Source organism: Pristiophorus japonicus, chromosome 10 (genome assembly GCF_044704955.1).
Source record: "Pristiophorus japonicus isolate sPriJap1 chromosome 10, sPriJap1.hap1, whole genome shotgun sequence".
Taxonomy (NCBI): Eukaryota; Metazoa; Chordata; class Chondrichthyes; family Pristiophoridae; genus Pristiophorus; species Pristiophorus japonicus.
In genome coordinates, this window is record NC_091986.1 from 151,722,285 (window position 1) to 151,747,969 (window position 25,685).

At 43.4% G+C, this 25,685-nt stretch overlaps 1 protein-coding gene across 1 annotated transcript in view; it reads left to right on the top strand.

Annotated features, from left to right (window-relative positions):
- Positions 1-2,846: 2,846 nt before the first annotated feature.
- Positions 2,847-25,685, top strand: part of fdx1 (ferredoxin 1) — a 97,761-nt gene continuing 74,922 nt past the window's right edge. Inside the window, exon 1 of the mRNA XM_070892176.1 lies at positions 2,847-3,175. Coding sequence (XP_070748277.1) covers positions 2,958-3,175 — 218 coding nt within the window. The 5' untranslated portion in view covers positions 2,847-2,957. The remainder of the gene's footprint in view (positions 3,176-25,685) is intronic.

Sequence of the window (25,685 nt, forward strand, 5' to 3'; positions counted from 1 at the left end):
GCTGGGGTCCCAGCACTGAACATTGCGGTACCCCACTAGTCACTGCCTGCCATTCTGAAAAGGACCCGTTTATTCCCACTCTTTGTTTCCTGTCTGCCAACCAGTTCTCTATCCATGCCAATATATTACCCCCAATACCATGTGCCTTAATTTTGCACACTAATCTCTTGTGTGGGACCTTGTTAAAAGCCTTTTGAAAGTCCAAATACACCACATCCACTGGTTTTCCCTTATCCACTCTACTAGTTACATCCTCAAAAAACTCGAGAAGATTTGTCAAACATGATTTCCCTTTCATAAATCCATGCTGACTTGAACCGATTCTGTCACTGCTTTCCAAATGCGCTGCTATTACATCTTTAATAATTGATTCCAGCATTTTCCCCACTACCGATGTCAGGCTAACCGGTCTATAATTCCCTGTTTTCTCTCTCCCTCTTTTTTTAAAATGTGGGGTTACATTAGCTACCCTCCAATCCATAGATACTGATCCAGAGTCCATGGAATTTTGGAAAATGACCACCAATGCGTCTACTATTCTAGGGCCACTTCCTTAAGTACGCTAGGATGCAGACTATCGGGCCCTGGGGATTTATCGGCCTTCAGTCCCATCAGTTTCCCTAACACCATTTCCTGTAATAAGGATTTCCCTCAGTTCCTCCTTCTCGCTAGACCCTCGATCCCCTAGTATTTTTGGGAGGTTATTCGTGTCTTCCTTAGTGAAGACAGAACCAAAGTATTTGTTCAATTGGTCTGCCATTTCCTTGTTCCCCATTATGAATTCACATGATTCTGACTGCAAGGGACCTACATTAGTCTTCACTAATCTTTTTCTCTTCACATATCTATAGAAGCTTTTGCAGTCACTTTTTATGTTTCCTGCAAGCATACTCTCATACTCTATTTTCCCACTCCTAATTAAACCCTTAGTCGTCCTCTGCTGAATTCTAAATTTCTCCCAGTCCTCAAGCTTGCTGCTTTTTCTGGCCAATTTATATGCCTCTTGCTTGGATTTAGCACTATCCCTAATTTCCCTTGTTAGCCACGATTGAGCCACCTTTCCGGTTTTATTTTTATGCCAGATAGGGATGTACAATAGTTGTAATTCATCCATGTGCTCTTTAAATGTCTGCTATTGCCTATCCATCGTCAACCCTTTAAGTATCATTCGCCAGTCTATCCTAGCCAAATCACGTCTCATACCATTGAAGTTTCCTTTCTTTAAGTTCAGGACTCTAGTCTCTGAATTAACTGTGTCGCTCTCTATCTTATCTACCATATTATAGTCACTCTTCCCCAAGGGGCCATGCATGACCAAATTGCTAATTAATCCTCTCTTATTACACAAGACCCAGTCTAGGATGGCCTCTAGTTGGTTCTTCGACATATTGGTCTGGAAAACCATCCCTTATACACTCCAGGAAATCCTCCTCCACAGTATTGCTACCAGTTTGGTTAACCCAATCAATATGTAGGTTAAAGTCACCCATGATAACTGCTGTACCCTTATTGCATACGTCCCTAATTTTCTGTTTGATGCCATCCCCAACCTCCCAACTACTGTTTGGTGATCTCACTCCCACTAACGTCTTCTGCCCTTTGGTATTTCGCAGCTCTGCCCATATAGATTCCACATTATCCAAGCTAATGTCCTTCCTTACTATTGCGTTAACTTCTTTAACCAGTAACGCTACCCCACCTCCTTTTCCTTCCTGTCTAACCTTCCTGAATATTGAATACCCCTGGACATTGAGTTCCCAGCCTTGGTTACCCTGGAGCCATGTCTCTGTAATCCCAATTACATCATATCTGTTAACAGCTATCTGCGTCGTTAATTCGTCCACCTTATTACGAATGCTGCTCGCATTGAGACTCAGAGAATTCAGGCTTGTTTTTTTTTAACACTCTTTGTCCTTTTAGAATTATGCTGTAATGTGGCCCTTTTTTATTTTTGCCCTTGACTTCTCTGCCCTCCACGCTTGCTTTTCTCTTTCCTATCTTTTGCTTCAGCTCTCTTTTTACTTCCCTCTGCCTCCCTGCATAGGTTCCCATCCCCCTGCCATATTAGTTTAAACCCTCCCCAACAGCATGAGCAAATACTCCCCCGAGGACATTGGTTCCGGTCCTGCCCAGGTGCAGACCGTCCGCTTTGTACTGGTCCCACCTCCACCAGAACTGGTTCCAATGCCCCAGGAATTTGAATCCCTCCTCCTTACATAAGAATTAGGAACAGGAGTAGGCCATCTAGCCCCTCGAGCCTGCTCCGCCATTCAACAAGATCATGACCTTGCACCATTCCTCAAGCCACTATTCATCTGAACTATATATATAAAAAGTTGCTGTAATCACAACATTAGGACTCTCGAGAAACAGCTAAAACAACAATAATTCTCAAAGGGTTTATTTTCCCAGGTTTAATTTTAAAGATTTTACATCAGTAAACAACGTCCATGCTTTTCTGATAGTAACGCCAGTGATCTAAGATTGAACTCGAGTCATTTGAAGGTCAAATACAATTGTTCGCGAGTGTCGTCAAACTGTAGTGTTGCAATCTATTGAACGAAAATGATTTGATAAGATTGAATACTAATTTAAAAAATGCACTGACGAACCCCTTACGAAGGGAGCAGAATTATATACATCAGTCTCACTATCCAAATGACCACTGAGTATGAATGTATTCAGTTAAACAATAAATAAGCTACTGAAACAGCAATAGGAGTGATCCAAATGTCCGACTGGTTAATGTCCTGTAAATGTTTTTGTCACCCCCGGTAGATTTGGAAAGTAAAGACAGCGCAGGTCCTCGGGGCGGCGCGGAACCGCCCCCTCGCGCCTGCGTGCTTCCCTCACTGCGAGAGGCTGGTGAAGAATCAGCGCGAGGCGACAGTGGCCAACGGCTCCCGTAGAAGAAGCGCAAGCAAGTTTTAAACTGAGTCAAAGTGCCCAGTACAGACATGGCAGCGGCCACCGTCACCAGGCGAGTTCTTCTGACTTCCCAAAGCGCGGCATTAAACTGCTTGCGACACCATGATCGTTACAAGAACTGGGCCCCAAGGAGTTGCCAGACTGGAAGTCGATGGGAAGGCGGGCTGTTTATGTTTGGAGGAGCCGGCGCGACCAGCAGCGAGTTGTCGGTCCGACGTTCACTGAGCACTGCCGCTCGGTTACAGAGGTGAGACACGACTGCACAAGAAGCACAGCCACCGGTTGCATAGCGCCGGGCTGGGCCTAGGTAGCGTCTGATGAGACCGGAGGCATGGTAACTATGGAGATTATAGTGTAATGTCCAACACAACAGCATTAATCCATTGGTTACTGGCAGATCACCCGTGACGTTGCTCAGGGTAGTCGGAGGTTTTACAAGAAGGGTAATGCCAAGAACATTGACATTAGCAAGGGAGATCTCCCGGTATCCTGGCCAATAAATATTTATCCTTCAACAAAGATCACTAAAACCGATTATGTGGTGTGTTATCTCATCACTGTTTGTGAGATCTTGCTGTGGGCAAATTTGCTGACATGGTTTCAGACATTACACTTAATTACACAGACTGCGCTTCAAGAAATAGTGAATAAGAACATAAGAAATAGGAGCCTGCTCCGCCATTCAATATGATAATGGGCTGATCTGATCATGGACTCAGCTCCACTTCCCCGCCCGCTCCCCATAACCCCTTATCCGCAAGTGCTTGGGACATTCTGAGGTCATGACAGGCACTACACAAGATTTATTTCTTTATGATTAGAATTGAAATAGATATTCCCATTTGGTCACCTCTTCCTTGAGTGCTATAATACTGCCCTGCCACTTCCCTTATCCCAGGAGCCTCCTATCAACAAGAGCAGGCATTGACGACGAGATCCAACACTGTCTCCAGTGCGCCAGTGCAGCCTTCGGCTGCCTGAGGAAAAGAGTGTTTGAAGACCAATTCTCAAAACTGTCACCAAGCTCATGGTCTACAGGGCTGTAGTAATACCCACCCTCCTGTATGGCTCAGAAACATGGATCATGTACAACAGACATCTCAAGTCGCTGGAGAAAGACGACCAACGAAGTCTTCGCAAGATCCTACAAATTCCCTGGGAGGACAGATGCACCAACATTGGCATCCTCGACCAGGCCAACATCCCCAGCATTGAAGCACTGACCACACTTGATCAGCTCTGCTGGGCAGGCCACATAGTTTGCACTCCAGACACGAGACTCCCAAAGCAAGTGCTCGACTCTGAACTCCTTCATGGCAAACGAGCCAAAGGTGGGCAGCAGAAACGTTACAAGGACACCCTTAAAGCCTCCCTGCTAAAGTGCAACATCCCTACTGACACCTGGGAGTCCCTGGCCAAAGACCGCCCGAAGTGGAGGAAGTGCATCCGGGGGGGGCGCTGAGCTCCTTGAGTCTCATCGCTGAGAGCATGCAGAAATCAAGCGCAGGCAGCGGAAAGAGCGTGCGGAAAACCAGCCCCACCCACCCCTTCCCTCAATAACTATCTGTCCCACCTATGATAGAGACTGTGGTTCTCGATGTGAGGAGTATTTGTAATAAGGTGGACGAATTAACTGCACAGGTAGCAATTAATGAATATGATATAATTGGCATCACGGAGACATGGCTCCAGGGTGACCAAGGCTGGGAAGTCAACATTCAGGAAGGATAGACAGAAAGGAAAAGGAGGTGGGGTAGCGTTGCTGGTGAAAGAGAAAATTAACGCAATAGTAAGGAAGGACATTAGCTTGGATGATGTGGAATCTGTATGAGTGGAGCTGCGGAATACCAAAACGCGAGTGGGAGTTGTGTACAGACCACCAAACGGTAGTGGTGAGGTTGGGGACAGCATCAAACAAGAAATTAGGGATGCGTGCAATAAAGGTACAGCAGTTATCATGGGTGACTTTAATCTACATATAGATTGGGCTAACCAAACTGGTAGCAATACGGTGAAGGAGGATTTCCTGGAGTGTATTAGGGATGGTTTTCCAGACCAATATGTCGAGGAACCAACTAGAGGGCTGGCCATCCTAGGCTGGGTGATGTGTAATGAGAAAGGACTAATTAGCAATCTTGTGCGAGGCCCCTTGAGGAAGAGTGACCATAATATGGTAGAATTCTTTATTAAGATGGAGAGTGACACAGTTAATTCAGAGACTAGGGTCCTGAACTTAAGGAAAGATAACTTCGATGGTATGAGATGTGCATTGGCTAGAATAGACTGGGAAATGATACTTAAAGGGTTGACGGTGGATAGGCAATGGCAAACATTTAAAGAACACATGGATGAACTTCAACAATTGTACATCCCTGTCTGGAGTAAAAACAAAACGGGAAAGGTGGCTCAACCGTGGCTAACAAGGGAAATTAAGGATAATGTTAAATACAAGGAGGAGGCATATAAATTGATCAGAAAAAGCAGAAAACCTGAGGACTGGGAGAAATTTAGAATTCAGCAGAGGAACACAAAGGATTTAATTAGGAGGAGGAAAATAGAATATGAGAGGAAGCTTGCCAGGAACATAAAAACTGACTGCAAAAGCTTCTATAGATATGTGAAGAGAAAAAGATTACTAGGTCCCTTGCAGTCAGATTCAGGTGAATTTATAATGGGGAACAAAGAAATGGCAGATCAGTTGAACAAATACTTTGGTTCTGTCTTCACCAAGGAAGACACAAATAACCTTCTGGAAATACTAGGGGACCGAGGGTCTAGTGAGAGAGAGGAGCTAAAGGAAATCCTTATTAGGTGGGAAATTGTGTTAGGGAAATTGGTGGGATTGAAGGCTGATAAATCCCCAGGGCCTGATAGTCTGCATCCCAGAGTACTTAAGGAAATGGCCCTAGAAATGATGCATTGGTGATCATTTTCCAACAGTCTATCGTCTCTGGATCAGTTCCTATGGACTGGAGAGTAGCTAATGTAACACCACTTTTTAAAAAAAGGAGGAAGAGAGAAAACGGGGAATTATGTTAGCCTAACATCAGTAGTGGGGAAAATGTTGGAATCAGTTATTAAAGATGAAATAGCAGCGCATTTGGAAAGCAGTGACCGGATCGGTCCAAGTCAGCATGGATTTATGAAAGGGAAATCATGCTTGACTAATCTTCTGGAATTTTTTGAGAATGTAACTAGCAGAGTGGACAAGGGAGAACCAGTGGATGTGGTGTATTTGGACTTTCAAAAGGCTTTTGACAAGGTCCCACACAAGAGATTGGTGTGCAAAATTAAAGCACATGGTATTGGGGATAATGTATTGAGGTGGATAGAGAACTGGTTGGCAGACAGGAAGCAGAGAGTCGGGATAAATGGGTCCTTTTCAGAATGGCAGGCAGTGACTAGTGGGGTGCCGCAGGGCTCAGTGCTGGGACCCCAGCTATTTACAATATACATTAATGATTTAGATGAAGGAATTGAATGTAATATCTCCAAGTTTGCAGATGACACTAAGCTGGGTGGCGGTATGAGCTGTGAGGAGGACGCTAAGAGGCTGCAGGGTGACTTGGACAGGTTAGGTGAATGGACAAATGCATGGCAGATGCAGTATAATATGGATAAATGTGAGGTTATCCACTTTGGGGGCAAAAATACGAAGGCAGAATATTATCTGAATAACGGCATATTAGGAAAAGGGGAGGTACAACGAGACCTGGGTGTCATGGTACATCAGTCATTGAAAGATGGCATGCAGGTACAGCAGGCGTTGAAGAAGGCAAATGGCATGTTGGCCTTCATAGCAAGGGGATTTGAGTATAGGAGCCGGGAGGTCTTACTGCAGTTTTATAGGGCCTTGGTGAGGCCTCACCTGGAATATTATGTTCAGTTTTGGTCTCCTAATCTGAGGAAGGACGTTCTTGCTATTGAGGGAGTGCAACGAAGGTTCACCAGACTGATTCCCGGGATGGCAGGACTGACATATGAGGATTGACTGGGCTTGTATTCACTGGACCCTTTAGAAGGGGATCTCATAGAAACATGTAAGATTCTGACGGGACTGGACAGGTTCGATGCAGGAAGAATGTTCCCGATGTTGGGGAAGTCCAGAACCAGGAGACACAATCTAAGGATAAGGGGTAAGCCATTTAGGACTGAGATGAGGAGAAACTTCTTCACGCAGAGGGTTATTAAACTGTGGAATTCCCTACCGCAGAAAGTTGTTGATGCCAGTTCATTGGATATATTCAAGAGGGAGTTAGATGTGGCCCTTACGGCTAAAAGGATCAAGGGGTATGGAGAGAAAGCAGGAAAGGGGTACTGAGGTGAATGATCAGCCATGATCTTATTGAATGGCGGTGCAGGCTCGAAGGGCCGAATGGCCTACTCTTGCACCTATTTTCTATGTTTCAAAAAGGGATGAGTTCACAGGTGTTTCAACGATGGACCTAATATTCCAGGTCCCGAACTACATGTTGAAGAGTGGAAGATACCTATGCGTGGATTTTTTTAACGTGTGGTGGCCGTGGCACACCAGCCTCCACACAGGCTTGACAGAACTCGGTCTTAGTCCAGTGGCAAGGATTAACCTTGACGACTGGAGACCAGCTCTGCTGCACGGACCTAGTGCACAAATATTGCAGTGTGGGCTGGCTGTGCTGCCCCTGGGCCCTCGCCTCTTCTGGGCCCTGAACTCAGGCCACATACATGTACCTATCTTTTGTGTGAGTGTATGCAAGGCATTTTTCAACTAAAATTTTGCATATGGCCATAATGGTGTCGCCTTAGCTACACCTGTAGCAAGTCAGCAAATTGTATTGGACAATAGTGTTTTAGCTGCATATTGAGACAGCTCATGGTGCGATCTGCATAATTTTTTCTCATCTTAAGTACACCCTCAAAAGGTACATTACACCAATGATAACATTTTAAACACAGCAAAAAATAAAATTAAAATGATCTAAAAAGAAACCACAATCAATAAAGGACTCGGTGTGCAAAAATCTTGTTTTTTTGTAATATGTAATTCTCGGTCAAATTTTCACCTGGAAAATAACATTTACCTTTTGAGTCTTGGCTGGATTTATATACTAATCAAAAGTGAAGAGCTCTATTGTGCATTAGACTGAGATATAATCTTAGTACCCCGGTACAATTTCTTGTTCTTTTCTGTGGCTTTCCATCAACAGTATCAGATTTGTGAAATCTAACCTTATTACAGTTGTCTCTATCTGCTCCATGTTATGTCACCTAATTTATCATGAGAACAACTCTTCTTCCACAGTCAGTAGTTTACTACTGTAGCCCTCGACTGCTGTTAATTATATATTCATGAAATTGGTTGCATAACTTCAGCATTGCATGAAGCAAAAATGGCTCAAAATTACACTATTTCAATAGTATTAGCATTCTAAATTTCATTTCAATGTTGTCAAAATTAAAATAAAACCTTTTTAATTAATAACTTTAAAGAACAGTCTGAGACGTCAAAAGTTCAAAATTCCTTGGCAAAGAACTATGTTTTTTCCCTATTCACCAAACAAGTAATTATTTTTTCCAATTGTTTACTAATCCTTTTTAATCCCTTGTTGTAGTTGGATGCCAGTTGCCAACCAGCGAAAGAAAGCAGACTGAAAGATAATTTCATGATGAAAATAACACCAAAGAGCTCTTTGTGTGTTTTAAGCATGTTTCCTTGCAGGACGTGTCTTTAACCCTTTACTTTTTTGTCCACCGCACTCGTGTGTGTGTGTGTGTGTGTGTGTGTGTGTGTGTGTGTAGTCACAGCTTTCAGATAGATGTTAAGTTTGTTCTATGTCCAGGGCATTCACCATTAAAATTTCTCTTCCTGTTTTTCAGTTGATTCAATAATAGTTCCTTACTAATCTAAAAGAATTACAAAGGATTAGGTGTCAGCCGAGGTTGAGTGGTAGCACTTTCGCATCTAAGTCAGAAGGTCATGGATTCATGCCTCAGTCCAGAGATTTGAGCAGATAATAAAGGCTGGCACTTCAGTGAAGTACTGAAGAAGTGCTGCACTGTTGGATGTGCTGTCTTTCGGATGTGTGCTGCAGTTGTACAGGGCCTTGGTGGGGCCTCACCTGGAGTGTTGTGTTTGGTTTTGGTCTCCTGATCTGAGGAGGGATGTTCTTGCTATTGAGAGGGTGCAGCGGGGGTTCACCAGACTGATTCCCGGGATGGCAGGATTGACATATGAGGGGAGACTGGATCGACTGGGCCTGTATTCGCTGGAGTTTGGAGGAATGAGAGGGGATCTCATGGAGGCATGTAAAATTCTGATGGGATTGGACGGGTTCGAGGCAGGAAGAATGTTCCCGATACTGGGGAAGTCCAGAGCCAGGGGTCACGGTCTAGGGATAGGGGGTGGGCCATTTGGGACCGAGATGAGGAGAAACTTTTTCACTCAGAGTTGTTAACCTGTGGAATTCTCTACCACAGAAAGTTGTTGAGGCCAGTTCGTTAGATATATTCAAGAGGGAGTTAGATATGGCCCTTACGGCTAAAGGGATCAAGGGGTATGGAAAGAAAGCAGGAATGGGGTACTGAAGTGCATGATCAGCCATGATCTTCTTGAATGGTGGTGCAGGCTCGAAGGGCCAAATGGCCAACTCCTGCACCTATTTTCTATGTTTCTATGTTTCTAAACCCATTATTTGGACATAAAAAATCCCATGGTCGAAGAACAGCAGGGAAGCTCTCCCGGTGTGTTGGCCAACGTTTACCCCTCAACCAATAGATTATCTGGTCATTTGTTTCATTGCTGTATGTAGGACATTGCTCTGCATAAATTGCTGCCATGTTTCCTATGTTACAACAGTGACTACATTTCAAAAGTACTTAATTGGTTGTAAAGCGCTTTGGGATGCTTGAGGTCGTGAAAGGCACTATATATAAATGCAAGTCTTAATTTAGTTTGCCCTGTTAGTTTAGCTAATTAAGACGAAGTGAACTGAGGCACAAACAACACAAAAGTTCCAAGTTCGGTCTAGTTTGTGCTGAGTTAACTGATCTCTGATGGAAACATAGAAACATAGAAAATAGGTGCAGGAGTAGGCCATTCGGCCCTTCGAGCCTGCACCACCATTCAATATGATCATGGCTGATCATGCAACTTCAGTACCCCATTCCTGCTTTCTCTCCATACCCCTTGATCCCTTTAGCCGTAAGGGCCACATCTAACTCCCTTTTGAATATATCTAACGACCTGGCCTCAACAACTTTCTGCGGTAGAGAATTCCACAGGTTTACAATTCTGAGTGAAGAAGTTTCTCCTCATCTCGGTCCTAAATGGCTTTCCCCTTATCCTTAGACTGTGACCCCTGGTTCTGGACTTCCCCAACATCGGGAACATTCTTCCTGCATCTAACCTGTCCAATCCTGTCAGAATTTTATATGTTTCTATGAGATCCCCTCTCATTCTTCTAAATTCCAGTGAATATAGGCCTAGGTCGATCCAGTCTTTCTTCATATGTCAGTCCTGCCATCCCGGGAATCAGTCTGGTGAACCTTCGCTGCACTCCCTCAATAGCAAGAATGTCCTTCCTCAGATTAGGAGACCAAAACTGCACACTATATTCAAGGTGTGGCCTCACCAAGGCCCTGTACAACTGCAGTAAGACCTCCCAGCTCCTATACTCAAATCCTCACTATGAAGGCCAACATACCATTTTCCTTCTTCACCGCCTGCTGTACCTGCATGCCATCTTTCAATGACTGATGTACCATGACACCCAGGTTTCATTGCACCTCCCCTTTTCCTAATCTGCCGCCATTCAGATAATCTGCCTTCAAGTTTTTGCCCCCAAAGTGGATAACCTCACATTTATTCACATTATACTGCATCTGCCATGCATTTGCCCACTCACCTAACCTGTCCATGTCACCCTGCAGCCTCTTAGTATCCTCCTCACAGCTCACACCGCCACCCAGCTTAGTGTCATCTGCAAACTTGGAGATATTGCATTCAATTCCTTCATCTAAATCACTGATGTATATTGTAAATAGCTGGGCTTCCAGCACTGAACCTTGCGATATCCCACTAGTCACTGCCTACCATTTTGAAAAGGATCCGTTTATTCTTACTCTTTGCTTCCAGTCTGCCAACCAGTTCTCTATCCACGTCAATACATTACCCCCAATACCATGTGTTTTAATTTTGCACACTAATCTCTTGTGTGGGACCTTGTCAAAAGCCTTTTGAAAGTCCAAATACACCACATCCACTGGTTCTCCCTTGTCCACTCTACCAGTTACATCCTCAAAAAATTCCAGAAGATTAGTCAAGCATGATTTCCCTTTCATAAATCCATGCTGACTTGGACCGATCCTGTCACTGCTTTCCAAATGCGCTGCTATTACATCTTTAATAATTGATTCCAACATTTTCCCCATTACCGATGTCCGGCTAACTAGTCTATAATTCCCTGTTTTCTCTCTCCCCTCCTTTTTTAGAAAGTGATGTTACATTAGCATAGTTCCCCAATCCATAGGAACTGATCCAGAGTCTATAGAATGTCAGAAAATGACCAGCAATGCATTCACTATTTCTAGGGCCACTTCCTTAAGTACTCTGGGATGCAAACTATCAGGCCCTGGGGATTTATCGGCCTTCAATCCCATCAATTTCCCTAACACAATTTCCTGACTAATAAGGATTTCCTTCTCGCTAGACCTTCGGTCCCCTAGTATTTCTGGAAAGTTATTTGTGTCTTCCTTGGTGAAGACAGAACCAAAGTATTTGTTCAATTGGTCTGCCATTTCTTTATTCCCCATTATAAATTCACCTGATTCTGACTGCAAGGGACCTACATTTGTCTTCACTAATCTTTTTCTTATCACATATCTATAGATGGAACAGTGGTCAGGGTGCTACAATTGACTTAAGATGAGTTAATATGAAGTTCATGATTTGGAGATAACAAAAAAATTCACACACTCCACAGTAGAGGAAAATACCAGGTTTCTTTTTAAAGGGGTGAGGATTAAGAATGAAGCTTCTCAGGATACAGAGGAAGTGTCAAATATCCATTCAAATACACTGAACTTTCACAGCAAGTCCAGCTTTGTAAAGAAAATATGAAAGGTAAAAATATAAGATATCGTGAGAACACTGATGCTTTCAAAAACACTAGTCACCAATTTTTACTAATCCCTTAAAGACAAAGGCGATGAAGCAGAAACATCAAAGCAATCCCATAAACCCTGTTGTGTCAGTTCTTCTGCATTTGATGACATATGAACAGAATAACAGAACAGAAAGGACAACAAAAAAGGGTTAACATTTTTATAGTAGTGGTGTCTCATGTGGCTGGATAGCCCACTGATACTCATTTTCTAGGTATACATGAAATAAAGAGAGTGAAAGAAAGATTTGATAGAGAGAGAGAGAGAGAGAAAAGAGACAAAGGAAAAGTAAGAACAAAATAAAAAAATTATTGCATTTTTTTAAATCCTACATGCAGGAATGAGACTCAAATGTTTAAATTGTTCCCTTTCTGGGCCAGAGAAATTAAATGGCATTGCATTAACAATTATCATGTCATTAAAAGGATACCTGCTCTGTTAATTATGAGTCCTAACTTTCTGTGGAGAGTTTAATGGACAATAAATGTGCACATTCAGCAAGTTCTTAAAAATAACAGAGAGGCTAAGGATGTGATGCTGTTTGTGTGAAGCAAATAGCAGAGCAGCATAAATCGACCAGCACATTCTGGAGATTCACAAATCACAGTGTATCTCTTCTCCCCTGAACTTGTTGGACAATTTGCGCATTAATAACGAAATGCATCATGAACTTGCTGTTATTTTTCCAGAAAGATTTGGCCCAATAATGTTTTTGTTTGTTGGGAATACATTCCGTGAAAAAGAGATCTTGTACGGTTTTAAGCGTCATGGGCCTAGACTTTCCACTTTTTTTGCATCGATACCACCCAATTAACGTCCATTTTAACGCTGAGATGAGGTATAATGCCCAGATAGTGCCCTTTTGGCAACAAAATGGAAACTATCGCCCATTTGGCAACAAAATGCAAACCATCGCTCATTTATCGTCCAGTGTTACTTTCGGCATGTAGTTAACGCCGAGAATTAATAATAACGCCCGCCCACTTTTTCTTGCCATTAAGATCAGAATGGGCGAAACTAACGCCCATAATATCGGCGAGTATTACTTTCGGCATTTCGGCCGCTTATTGCCGAAAATATCGCTCGCCGAAAAACCCGCTGAGAAAAAGTTGCTCTCATCTTAACTAAACCCAGCGATATGGACGCCATGTTGTAAATCAGAGGTCGGTTCATAAAAGGCTGCTTCAAGTGCTGGGGAGTTTTGATGTACAGTGCAGTTCTTTTAAGTTGATTTGAACATCTGAACAAACATCTTATCATACTGTAGACGATTTGAATTGTATTTTAGGTGCTTCAGTAGGTAAATTTATTGTTTGTGAACAATAGGTATAATACTGATTGTGATTGTAATGGGGCTTGTAATTTCTCAGCCTGCCTTGATGACTATGCACATGCTGCAGACTAAAGATGGTAGGAGGTATATTCAAGAGCATTATGTGCCCAGTCAAAGAGGTGGCAGGCTGAGTAGGAGGAGGACGAGAACTTACACCCCACACAGTTACAGGGAGAAATGGTCTTATCTGAGACAATGCGCAACAAGGTTATGTGAAATAAAAAGCATTTAATGAGAACATTTGTATAAAATCATAATTATAACTGTAAAAAAACACCCCACCCCACCCCACAACAAATTGACGACACTTATATCATTCATAAAAGTGTTCACATTTCAAACAACACTTCATAATCAAAGAACACACATGCAAAAAAACAAGGTTCCCTCCTTCCCCCAAGCCTCCCAACAAAATAGCAACCACAACATAAAAATACTGTGACCAATATAACTCCTGCGGCCATGTACCTCACTTTCCTTTCCCGCCCCCCCCCCGCTTCTCCTCACCATCTCTACCCCTTCCCCTTCCCCTCCTGAATCCAAGCCGCCTTGCCAAGAAGCTCCTCAGGTGCTGCTTCATTGACAGCAGAACTGCTGATTGGCCGGATACGGGAGAGGATGGTCCCGAGGTGGGAACGTCCTCCGAGCCAGAAGCAAGATCTTCCTCCTGGCTCTCGTGCCGTTGGCAATGGGGGTACGGCACCTTGGGGTATAGTGCCGCGCTCCTGGACCACTGGGAGCCCTCTGTCAAAAGTGTTCCTGGCTATCACCTCCAGGGCATCCGCCACACGTACTCGGTCATGGTGGCGGACATGCTGGCCAGCTGTTGGTATATGCCCCCCATTGTCTGTAGGTTCTGCTGACCTATGTCAACACTCCTCCTGGACAAGTGTACCATATCCTCGCTCAGATCTGCCACTCGTGCAGCAGACTTGCGTCAAACCAACCTCCGCGTGGTTGGCGCCGTCCTGGAGACCCCCTCAGGTGCCCTGCGTCAAGGTGCTTGGGCCCGCTCCCTCCACGGTGGAGAGGGTATGGCTGCAGGAGCACTAGATGTAATCGGTGTTGAATGCATTATGGAGCTTGATGATGCCGACGCCTCGAAATTCGCACTGTCATCCGTGGAGAAGGCACCCTGCAGCTCCACGGGCGACAATCGAGACTCCTCAGCACCAGATGGACGATCGTCCGGCGACTCCAGCCCCGGACCTCCAGCTCCTGGGCTCGGTGGTCTTGCATGGGGCCATGCTGCTGGCTGAGCTACAAAACATAAATGTGGTTATTAGAGGAGAAGTGGGTGCTAGGGTCACAAGGTGATTCCAACGCCACATACAGCATATGCACGACAAAAGCACCACTGCTATCAAATTCATCACAGACATCATATTTCATGACCATGAACAAATTCTGCATTGCAATGATTCTCATGAGGCCATCATTATTTATATAACACTTTTATCAATCATCTATCATATTATTAGTCAGATATGAGTGGGTGTGGCATCTATTGACTTTACATCACGCAAAGCTGTATACTTTACTCACGTGACATCACATCAGGTTCTGCTGCTGCATGTGTGGCCAACTGGGGGTGGCTCCCCACTAGTGCCAGCACCCGTTCCTCGATGTCGGTGAGCTCGATGATGACTGGTGGCCCGCCATCCGTTTGCCTCTGCTCGGTCCTATTCTTCGAAAGCTTCTTCTGTAAAAGGTAATACCAGCATGACATGGCATGAGATCATAGTGTGAGATCATTGCTAGGTACTGTCACAGAGACTAATACAACACATAACCGACAGATTTAATCATGATTATTACGAAAATTATCATTATTTACCTAAAGACATACACCATCAACGCAGGCTTTGAGTAAAACATTCCTGGTATAAGTGCAAGACATCACATCTGATTTTAATCACTCATTACACTTACAATTCAAGTTATATAACTATATAAGTAAATGTAAATAAATGTAATACTCTGGCGGATCCGACAAGGTCATTCCAGTGCTTGCGGCACTGGCTGCCCTCAGGCATCTCGTTTGTCGCCGACGGGGCCACCTCGGCTATGACGGTCCATATCATCTGGTAGACCTTTGGGGTGGGCTTCCCACGCACACCCCGGGTCAGTTGACCCCAGCGTGACTCCACCTCCTGCAGGAGGGAGGCATTTGCCACGTCGGAGAACAAGAACATAAGAAATAGGAACAGGAGTAGGCCATACAGCTCCTCGAGCCTGCTCCACCATTCAACAAGATCATGGCTGATCTGATCATGGACTCAGTTTTACTCCCCCGCCTGCTCCCCATCACCCATTATTCCCTTATCATTTAAGAAACTGTCTATTTCTGTCTTAAATTTATTCAATGTCCTAGCTTCCATAGCTCTCTGAGGCAGCGGATTCCACAGATTTACAACCCTCAGAGAAGAAATTTCTCCTCATCTCTCTTTTAAATGGGCGGACCCTTATTCTAAGATCATGCCCTCTTGTTCTAGTCTATCCCATCAGTGGAAACATCCTCTCTGCATCCACCTTGTCAAGCCCCCTCATAATCGTTATACGTTTCGATAAGATCACCTCTCATTCTTCTGAATTCCAATGAGTAAAGGCCCAACCTACTCAACCTTTCCTCATAAGTCTACCTCCTTATCCCCGGAATTAACCTTGTGAACCTCTGAACTGTCTCCAAAGCAAGTATATCCTTCGTAAATATGGAAACCAAAACTGCATGCAGTATTCCAAATGTGGCCTCGCCAATACCTTATATAGCTGTAGCAAGATTTCCCTGCTTTTATACTCCAGCCCCTTTGCAATAAATCTCCGAGCTTGTTTGCGTCCTCCCAATAGTTCCCCTCCCACCTCGCTGCTTTCGCCAGCGTCCTCAGTCTCCACAGCGTGCTGTGTTGCCTCCTCCATCCCTTCCATTTTAACTATATTTTTTTCCCCAAAACTCTGTGGGAACAACGTTATTTGTGCTCAAGTCTTTTTGCTGCTGGTAAATCTCCCTCCTACCTCCCACAACAGCCAAACAACCACACAATACACCCACACACGCTTTCAGTTCCTCTCTGCTCCCTCGCCCCTCTTCTGTGCATGTATTGATGACCCCTGACCTCCTGAAACGCGGGAAACGACCATTGCTATGGATGGCGACAGTTTAGGGCAGAAGGTAAAAAAATTTAACACTAACGTCCATTTCAGATTGCTCGTGCTAACGCCCATCTTATAAAATGGAAAGTTGGGGTTTTGAAAATGGGCAATCTCAAAACCCATATTTACCGCCAACGCTGGAAATAACGCCCATTTTTGGGCGATCTGCACAAAAGTGGAAAATCTAGCCATGATATTTAATCAAGTCACAAACAATTCATTGCTCACATAGTACCTCCTATTAAAAATAACATCAAAAATATATTTTCTCTTAAATTTTATTAAATGTACACTATTCGGTAATTCATTTAATTTTAAGATCATTCTCAGCAGAAATGATCAAAGGAATTGAGATCATTCGCAAATTAGAGTTGTCTCAAACTGTGATTGCTGAACCTCTTGAGGGTATCTTTGATGTTGCATGTAATCTATTAATTGTCAGAATCAAATGCAGTCTTAAATTGAAAAAACAAGCTTGCTCGGCCCCACTACCAACTGGTATCCTCTAGCCCACTGATTCTGGCTGTTCTGCCTATCTCTGGCCCGTTCACACCTGTCTCTATTCCCCTGCTCCCATCCTCAAATATGGTGCCTTTTAATTTTGAAAATACTATCAGCATTTTTATATTTTCCAAGTGGACCTTCCCGCTCATCCCAAACCCTGCTATTGGGCCCCAAATCAATCACCACCTTTCTTTGTGACCTCCCAGCCTCCGCTCTATTTTGCAGTCTGCTGGTCTTTGCTTTCTTCATGGTTCCGGAGGGACAAACATATAGCAATTAGTGTTCCAATTTCATCTTTTTTTCTGTGTGTTCAAATGCTATTCTGTTTATTCTCTATGCTTTAAGTAATGCCATTATGATGCCCTTTCCATGGAGTCTTATTAATCTCGCCAAATAATAACAACCAAAATAATTTAAGTAAAGCACAGATATGTATTTACCTTTTTAGTTTATTATTTGGCATTTACTTCTATATTAATTTACTGATTTGCTGGTAGGCCTGCTACTCCATTAATTTACTAATTCACTGATGCCTATTTCTCCATTAATTTATTAATTTGTTGGTGCCCGTCATTCTATTCATTTATAAATTCCCAGCTGCCTCTTGAATTTCTTAATTTGCTGTATTAATTTATTGGTATGCTGCTGGGGAGTTCATTTGCTGTTGCCCTCTTCTCCTTTAATGTATTGATTTGTTGGTTTGCCTGTTGCTTCATTCATTCACTGGTTAGCTTTTTTTCTATCCTTAAGAATCTTATACACCTCTCTATAAGATCATCTTTTCAATGCCTTCTTTCTAGACAGAGGAGCCTGGGTTTCTCCTGTCTTTCTCATAACCCTTACATCGAGGATCTGCATGGTAGCTGTTCTCTGCACTGCCTTCAGTGCTTGAATATGTCTCTTATTTCTTAGGGACTAGAACTAGGTTCCATATTCAAGATGCCATCTGACCAGTGCATCATTACCTCGCATTGGCTTTGTTGATTGCTGCTCTGCATAGGTTGGACATGTTTAGCATTAAATCTATTTACATTCCTAGGTCTCTCTCAACTTTATCCACAGCTATTTCAACACAACTCATAGTGTACATGTGTTGTCTATTTTTCATTCCTATATGTAGCACTTTACATTTTTCTTCATTAAATTTCATCTGCCATTGTTCCGTCTAATTAATTCTGTAATTTCTGAGCTGATTCCACTACCCCACTTAGTTTGGTATCATCTGCAAATTTGACCACTTTGCATTAGTTTCTGAATTCAGGTCATTTGTATAAATTTAGTATTGTATCCCAGCACTTGAGTCCTGAGACATCCCACTCAGTGCTCTCCCACCCTCCCCCCAACTCAGTCATAACTCCTCTAACAAGTATTCATGTTTTCCTACCTTTCAACCAGTTTCTTAGCCATTCTCGGGGATTACTGTAAATCCCCACAACTGTGAGTTTAATTAATAGTCTTCTACAGGCAACTCTCGATTATCCGGGGCCCTCGGGGATCGGGCTATTCCGGGTAAACGATTTTGCCGCTAGGGCGAGTGCATGAAATTGCCGAGAATGTTTGGGTCCCAAAATTATACTTTAATGCTTTTCTGCTTCTGTGCACTCCAGGATGGGATTGTTCACCTATTCATTTTAATATAAAGTGAAGAGAGCAATGCCTTCGATCTGATAACGTGAGGATGGGTCACAGTATGAGCGGACAGACTGTCCAGGTCCGAGTTAATTTGATTGACGAGTTTGATTGGAAGTTTTATAAATATATAAATCGAAATTAGGAAGGGACCCGTGTGCATAGGCTTGACTCCAGAACTGCGTGCCATCCCTAGTCATATTTCATTACTGGTTGGATCCATGCTTAGCGCACAAGCTCAATAAATATTAATATAAAAATAATATCGGTCAAGGGAAAAAAATCAGAATATGCCTGGCTGTAAAAGCACATGTTTAAGTACTTACTTGAGATTTAACATTTCAGTGAAGTTCACAGAATAAGTACAAATGTTGCTCTACAAGGATTCCTTTAAGGTCGAGACAGCATTAAACTTTATTATAAAATAAAGCCCTTCCTCTGTTTATAGTGATAATGCTGTGTGTCAGCGCAGGACTGTGTGTTTAATGGTTGTGTGCAGCTGTACACGGGACAGAATCATAGTGCCGTTGCAGCGGGTTCTCCGTTAGATCCGTGTGCGGATAATCGAGAATTGCCTGTATATGGAACCTTATAAAAATGGAAATAGAGGTACACCATGTCATAAGGCTTACCACAGTCCACTTGCATTGTCACTACCTCAAAGAAGTTTGGTAGGTTGTCCAGGGAGGATTTTCCCCTGCTATAAACGAGGTTATTGAATGGATGATCCCCAGATTTACTCCTGATAATCAATTCCATTATTTTACATGGAATGGAAGTAAGACAAAAGATCAAAAAAGAGAAGTGGAGCTCTCCCTGTGTCCTGGCCAACATTTATCCCTCAGTCAACACCTCCAGAAGCAGATTATTTGGGAACTTATCAGTGCTGTTTGTGGGACCTTGTGCACAAACTGTCAGGCTTGCCAACAAAATAATTGACTACAATTCAAAAGTAATTAATTGGTTGTGAAATGCTTTGGGATGTCCCGAGGATGTGAAAGGTGCTATATATTTTTTTTCTGGATTTAAGCACTTTGTCAATTGTGGGCTTGCTTTCACTATATCACACAACCATGATGGGTGCTTCAGCAAATCCATACTCACTGCACATACTGGCAATTTAATCCCGAGGTAATGGCACACTCTGAAAAGAAGTACTTCTTAGCATTGAACCTAACTCTTTTTTGTAACTTATACTGATGTCCTCTAGTCATCCTCTACATATCTAGCTCAAGTAACCTTTACACAATTTAATCCTTTTGTTATTTTAAAGACCTCAGTCATTTTGCCAACGGGAACGGTAGCATAGTGGTTATGTTAGTGGACTAATGATCCGGAGGCACGAGTTCAAATCCCACTACGACAGCTGGGGAATTTAAATTGTTAATTTAAAAAAAAAAGGCTGGTGTCAGTAATGGTGACCATGAAACCACTGTATTGTTGTAAAAACCCATCTGGTTCACTAATGTGGGAAGGAAATCTGGCGTCTTTACCTGGTCTGGCCTATATGCGACTCCAGCGCCAATGTGGTTGATTCTTAACTGCCCTCTAAAATAGCCGAGCAAACTACTCAATAAGGCAGCCTCACCACCACTTTCTCAAGGGCAGTTAAGGATGGGCAATAAATGCTGGACTTGCCAACATCCCGTGACCGAATTTGAAAAAAATACCCTTAAAATCTACACTTTCTGAAAGTGAAAAGCCCAGTTCCCTAAGATGGTCCTGATAACTAAGGGCCAACTATCGGTGACTAGTTATCCTCCTCTGCACATTTGAAGGCCTCAATATCCTCCATTAATTGAGGGGACCAAAACTGGGCACAATAGTTTAGATGTGAATGAACCAAACCATTGTACAAGGAAAGGATTGTACTCAAGTTTTAATATGTAATTGTCCTAGCTATACATCCTTAACCCTCTTTTCACTTTTGCAACAGACCCACAACTTTGGTCATCGGTCTTGAGTGATTCAAGAACCACACCCCAGGTCCTTCTCCTGCTCTCCAGCCTTGAATACACAAGCTTGCATGGTGTATATATGCTTGGAATTGCCCCAGTCCAAATGCACCATGTTGCAAAACTTTGAAACAAGATATGACCAAGACATACCATTAAGTGTATAGGTAGATCATCCTTAATAAATTAGGACTGGGGCCTTTGAATAGAATGTACTCTGCTTTAAAGCCACTTTTTGTTCAAGCTCTCTTTTTAAAAATAATTTTACTGTAACAATAATAATTTGTATCCATTTAATAATGCCTTTATTGTAGAACATTTCTCCAGGTGCCTTACAGAGGTAGAAGAAAATAAAAATAGATAAAGGAACACATGCTAAGCCATACAAGGAGATTTAGAATAGGAGACTGATAGCTTGGTTATAAAAATAAGAAGGTTTTAAAAGTGGAGATATTCCAGAATAAGGCTAAGGTGGCTGAAAGCTCCATCATCAATAGTGGGATGATGGGACAAAAGGTCATAGTTGATGGACCCGAAAGGTGCAGGAGGAGATGTAATGTTGGAGGAGGTTGTAGCGATAGGCTGTGGAGGTCGTAGGTAGATTATAGACAGACGGAAATATTAAATTCAGTGAGGATCTGTAAATTCCCGGATTCTTTTACTTCAATCTGGTTCAGTAAAATTACTGAGTCGAATACCTCTTGTGCTTTGAACAAAGCAGTCTTTATTATACTGGCCAGTAAGACCTATCAGACAGAAGATATACCCTCTGGATAGAGCGTACACACTCCCTACGGATAGGTGAAGTTACATCGTAAAGCGTCAACAGTTATACAGTTTTGAAATCAGATGACAAAATACAATTGGATTGACAGTCTAACTCAGTCACTCATTAGTCAATCTATATGAGATGGTTTTCTTGAAAGCTCAAGCATTGCCTCTAAATGTTTCAATCTAATGGTGTGACTACTAACTGAGACCTTGCAATTCTGCAGATTTATTTTATGTTACAATTAGATGTTATTGGCAGGAGTAGTGACTTGAAACCTTGAGACAGACTGTTAGCTATGCTGATGTTGCACTATTTGCAATCTGACATTCTCCCAGCTATTCTTCCATGGCTTATACATTTTCATATATCCCGTTTACTTTACTGTCCTTAATTCCATATATTCCGTTCAGATATCCACATCCCTCCTTTTATCATTCTATGATAACATTTAGGATCATTCTAGGAGTATTGCATTGTTGAGTAGTTCTCTAGTTTGTTGGATCATAACCCGGGAACCCTTGACCACAAGAGGGTCTGCTAACCTTGTCATCATTACTTTACAGCAGAGGTTAAGGCAACCAACAATCAAACAGCAGGTAATTATTACGATGAGAACAATTGCCCCATGTATTAGATAGGATCTCCAAGATCCACCCAGAAACCAATCAAACCTGCTAAGTTCTTTTGCTGGTGTGGATAACTTCTTCACCTCCCTCCTTATGTGATCGGCAAGGTGGGTTATGTTTTCTGAACTATCAGGAATGTAAGTGCAACATTCAGATCCTATCAGGGCACACGTTCCCCCTTTCTCAGCTAACAGGTAATCGAGGGCCATTCGGTTTTGTAATGCTACGGTCCTTATCGCTACCATTTCAGCTGTGATCCCTCCAGAGCCTCAGCAGTGCGGTTAGCTACCTGTTCCAATATCGTTTCTTTGAATCCATCTAACAGTCTCAGTTAGGGTCAGTGGAACGGTGCGCAAAGGAATTCCTCCTTTGGAATGTATAGGGATATGTGAACACACCCAGCATCTAGTGAAGTGCCCTTTTTCCACATAAATGTAAGATATATACAAAAAGGTGTTTACATGGAGCTCTCGCCTTTGTCTTCCTTCCCGTGCGCCAAAACTGTCATATGTCAACACTATTATGCAGACAGTGGCATACAGACACAGTCTCATCTTATAAATAGTCCAATTATTTAGCTGATAAAAAGAGTTCTGTTTTCCCGTTTCCCTTCTTCAGGTCTCCGTCAGTGTATTTGGCTGTCTTACGGGTAAAAGTTCAAACTGATCCTCCTTCAACTGCCTTGTTCAGCTATGGGGAAGAGGAGATCTGGAACAGAAACAGGAATTAGACTAACCAGCAAAATTTGTTTAAATGGTGATGAGCTTGCAGTGGTGCAGGTGAACCCAGGCACTTTTCCCCTCAACCTTGGCTGCAATGGGGATAGTGAGTGACACCTAAAAAGGCCCCTCCCATTGTGGCTCTAATCTCTTCTGAATCCATACTTCCCTGGTGCCACGAGGGACAATTCGGGTAAAACTGGGAGGTCGAGGTGAGCATCTTGAACCTGGTTGTGAACTAGTCGCAGAGCCTGAGTCAGAGAAAGAACATAGGTGGTCATCAATCTAGCTGAGATCTCATATCTAGGAACAATTTCCCTCATTAACACCTTAACAACAGTCTGAGTCCAACTGAAATGTCTCAAAGGGACCTTCGGGTAGGGGCTTTTTACCCCAATCACAGGGGACTCCCTTCCCTGGATTATGTTGCTGGCCAACCAGGTAACGACTATTGATGTTCTGGGTGAGCGCCTGGAGTCTAGGGTGCCCCCAAGTAGCCAAAAGTGTGTCACTCGTGGTCCTTGCTCCACAATGAGTAGCAAAATGCATACATTCAATAACTCATAGAGCCAACTTGTCAGACATGCACGTCTGTTCCGCGGGAGTGGTCCAGAGTTTAGAAACGTTGTCATAAGTACATGCATAATATTTCCACAACAGTTTATCTTTTTCAGGAGCGTCCTCCTGTGCTTTTATAACATCTTGGATGGTTGACATTGGTTTTTCCGAGGCTAACTTATCCTTCGCAGGATTTTTAGTCTGACTCATAATTTTGGGCACTACCATCTGTTGGTCACGAGAGGCGTGTTTGGCCTCTTGGTCAGGACAACGATTCCCTATATCAACCAGAGAATTTCCGGTAGTATGGGCGGTACATTTGACAATGGCAATGCGTTTGGGGAACATGAGGGCTTGCAACAAATCAGATACTAACTGTTTATGAGATATCTCATTCCCCTGTGAGGTTAGGAATCCCCTATTTTTCCATAATTGTCCGAAATCATGGACCACCCCAAAGACATACCTAGAGTCGGTATAGATATTGACTTTGAGATCTTTGGCCAAGATACAGGCTCGGGTGAGGGCGAATAGTTCAGCTTGTTGATCAGAATAGGCGGTTTCAAAAGCGGCAGATTCCAAGACCTGATTCTCCTGGTTTACTATGGCGTATCCTGAGATTCGTGTATCTTCTGGATTAATAGAAGTACTTCCGTCAACATACATAAACAATCATGACTGGGTTCTTCCTCATCTTGGGGTGGCTCAGTAAGAAAACAGGCCGGATTAATTGCAGTACAGTGCTGAAAGGTCAGTTTAGGATTGCCTGTGATTTCAGTGGGTTCTGTCGGATTGCCCTGCACTGGGATCTCAATCGGATCAATGGGAGTATAACCCACTTGGGAGGGGTTCTCTGCCCACACATGAGGATCCACATAGTCAGGTATGCCGGAGCCAGTATGATGCTGTAGAGTCCTTAAGACCTTCTCGGGGTCCCCATGAAATTGGACTGTTCGGCCATGTTTTACGATTTGCACATCCCGGCTGGTAGGGTCAGCCTCATCTATGGCCTTGCGTACCATAACTCCCAAATCTTTAGCATGATGAGGGGCTAATACTTCACGAGCAATATGCGGTGCCATTGTTAGGGGCTGTTTCCACAGATTCTTATCCACTTCTACAAAATCTGCCTCTCTTTCCAGTCCAGTCACTCTAGCCCTTAATAGAATTCCCTTCACTTCCCCTTCGTGATCCTGATAAAAGTTCTGCAGGTCCTGATTCTTTCCACTGGAATCGTATGCTAGGGTCACGTGATAGGGTGCCTGCGGCAGGTACAGAGACCACCACTGAGGGGTTCTAGTGGTATAATACTGCCGCTTAAGGGTTTCCTGTTTTACAATAATCCCATTATCTCCATACTCCAAATGCAACTGGAATTTGCAAAGGAGGTCTCTAGCCATCAAGTTACAGTCCAGATTGGTTGTGATAAAAACTCGATGTTCCACCGATTCTTCCTGGTAACCCATTTTAACCGGTTCTGACACTGGGAATGTCGAGATTTGTCCCAGGAATCCTGAAAGTTCCTGTGTTTCAGTAGAGGCAGGGAGTTTAAGCTTTGATTGTACAGAAGACATGAAGGCTCCAGTATCTATCAAAAAGGGTTGCCACTCATTCAGAATGGGTTCGTCGTCTGGGGAGGATCCCTGCACAATCAAGCTGCGTAGTCAATCGGGGGACAATTGACCAAAGGGGTTGTTCTGGGAGAAGTTAGTGTAAGATCCTCCTCTTCCCCCCTTGCCCCCCTCCTCTTCCTCCTCTTCCTTTTCCATGCTGACGGTAGGGGCAATTTTTATTCCAATGTCCTTCCTGCCCACAATTAAAACAGTCAATTCCTCTTACCCAGTCCCGGCCTCTTCCCATACCATGCCGGGGACAATAGGGAGGTTTATTAGCAGGGCTCGGGCCGTTTGGTTGTTTAGTATAACCGTATCCTTGCTTATCCATCCAATCCTGTATGCAACACTACGGTTCTATTGATCCTTCCTCCCGAGATGGCTCTTCCTTTCTAGTCACGTATTCAGTCTTGACCCGGGATGGGGGTGCACCTCCCCTCTCCTTTCTTTTCCTGCCAATAACATCTAACTGTCCTCTCCATCTGTCCGGATAGCGTGAGCAATCAAATAGTTGTTTGAAGATCACAGACATCTATAGAGAGGTGGTCTGCAGCTTGTTGTGCATCAGGGTTTGGCATTGGTCTGACAGGGAATTGGTGTCGGGACTTTGGGATCTTGGAAATCATTTCTAGGCCGGAGGATGTTTCAGAGCTGTCTGACTGCTTGACAGTTCCTCGTCTCGATCGGCGGGGGTGTTTGCTATGTCTTTCACAACTTGGACTGGTAGATTGACTAGAAGATTTACGGGACTGTTTGT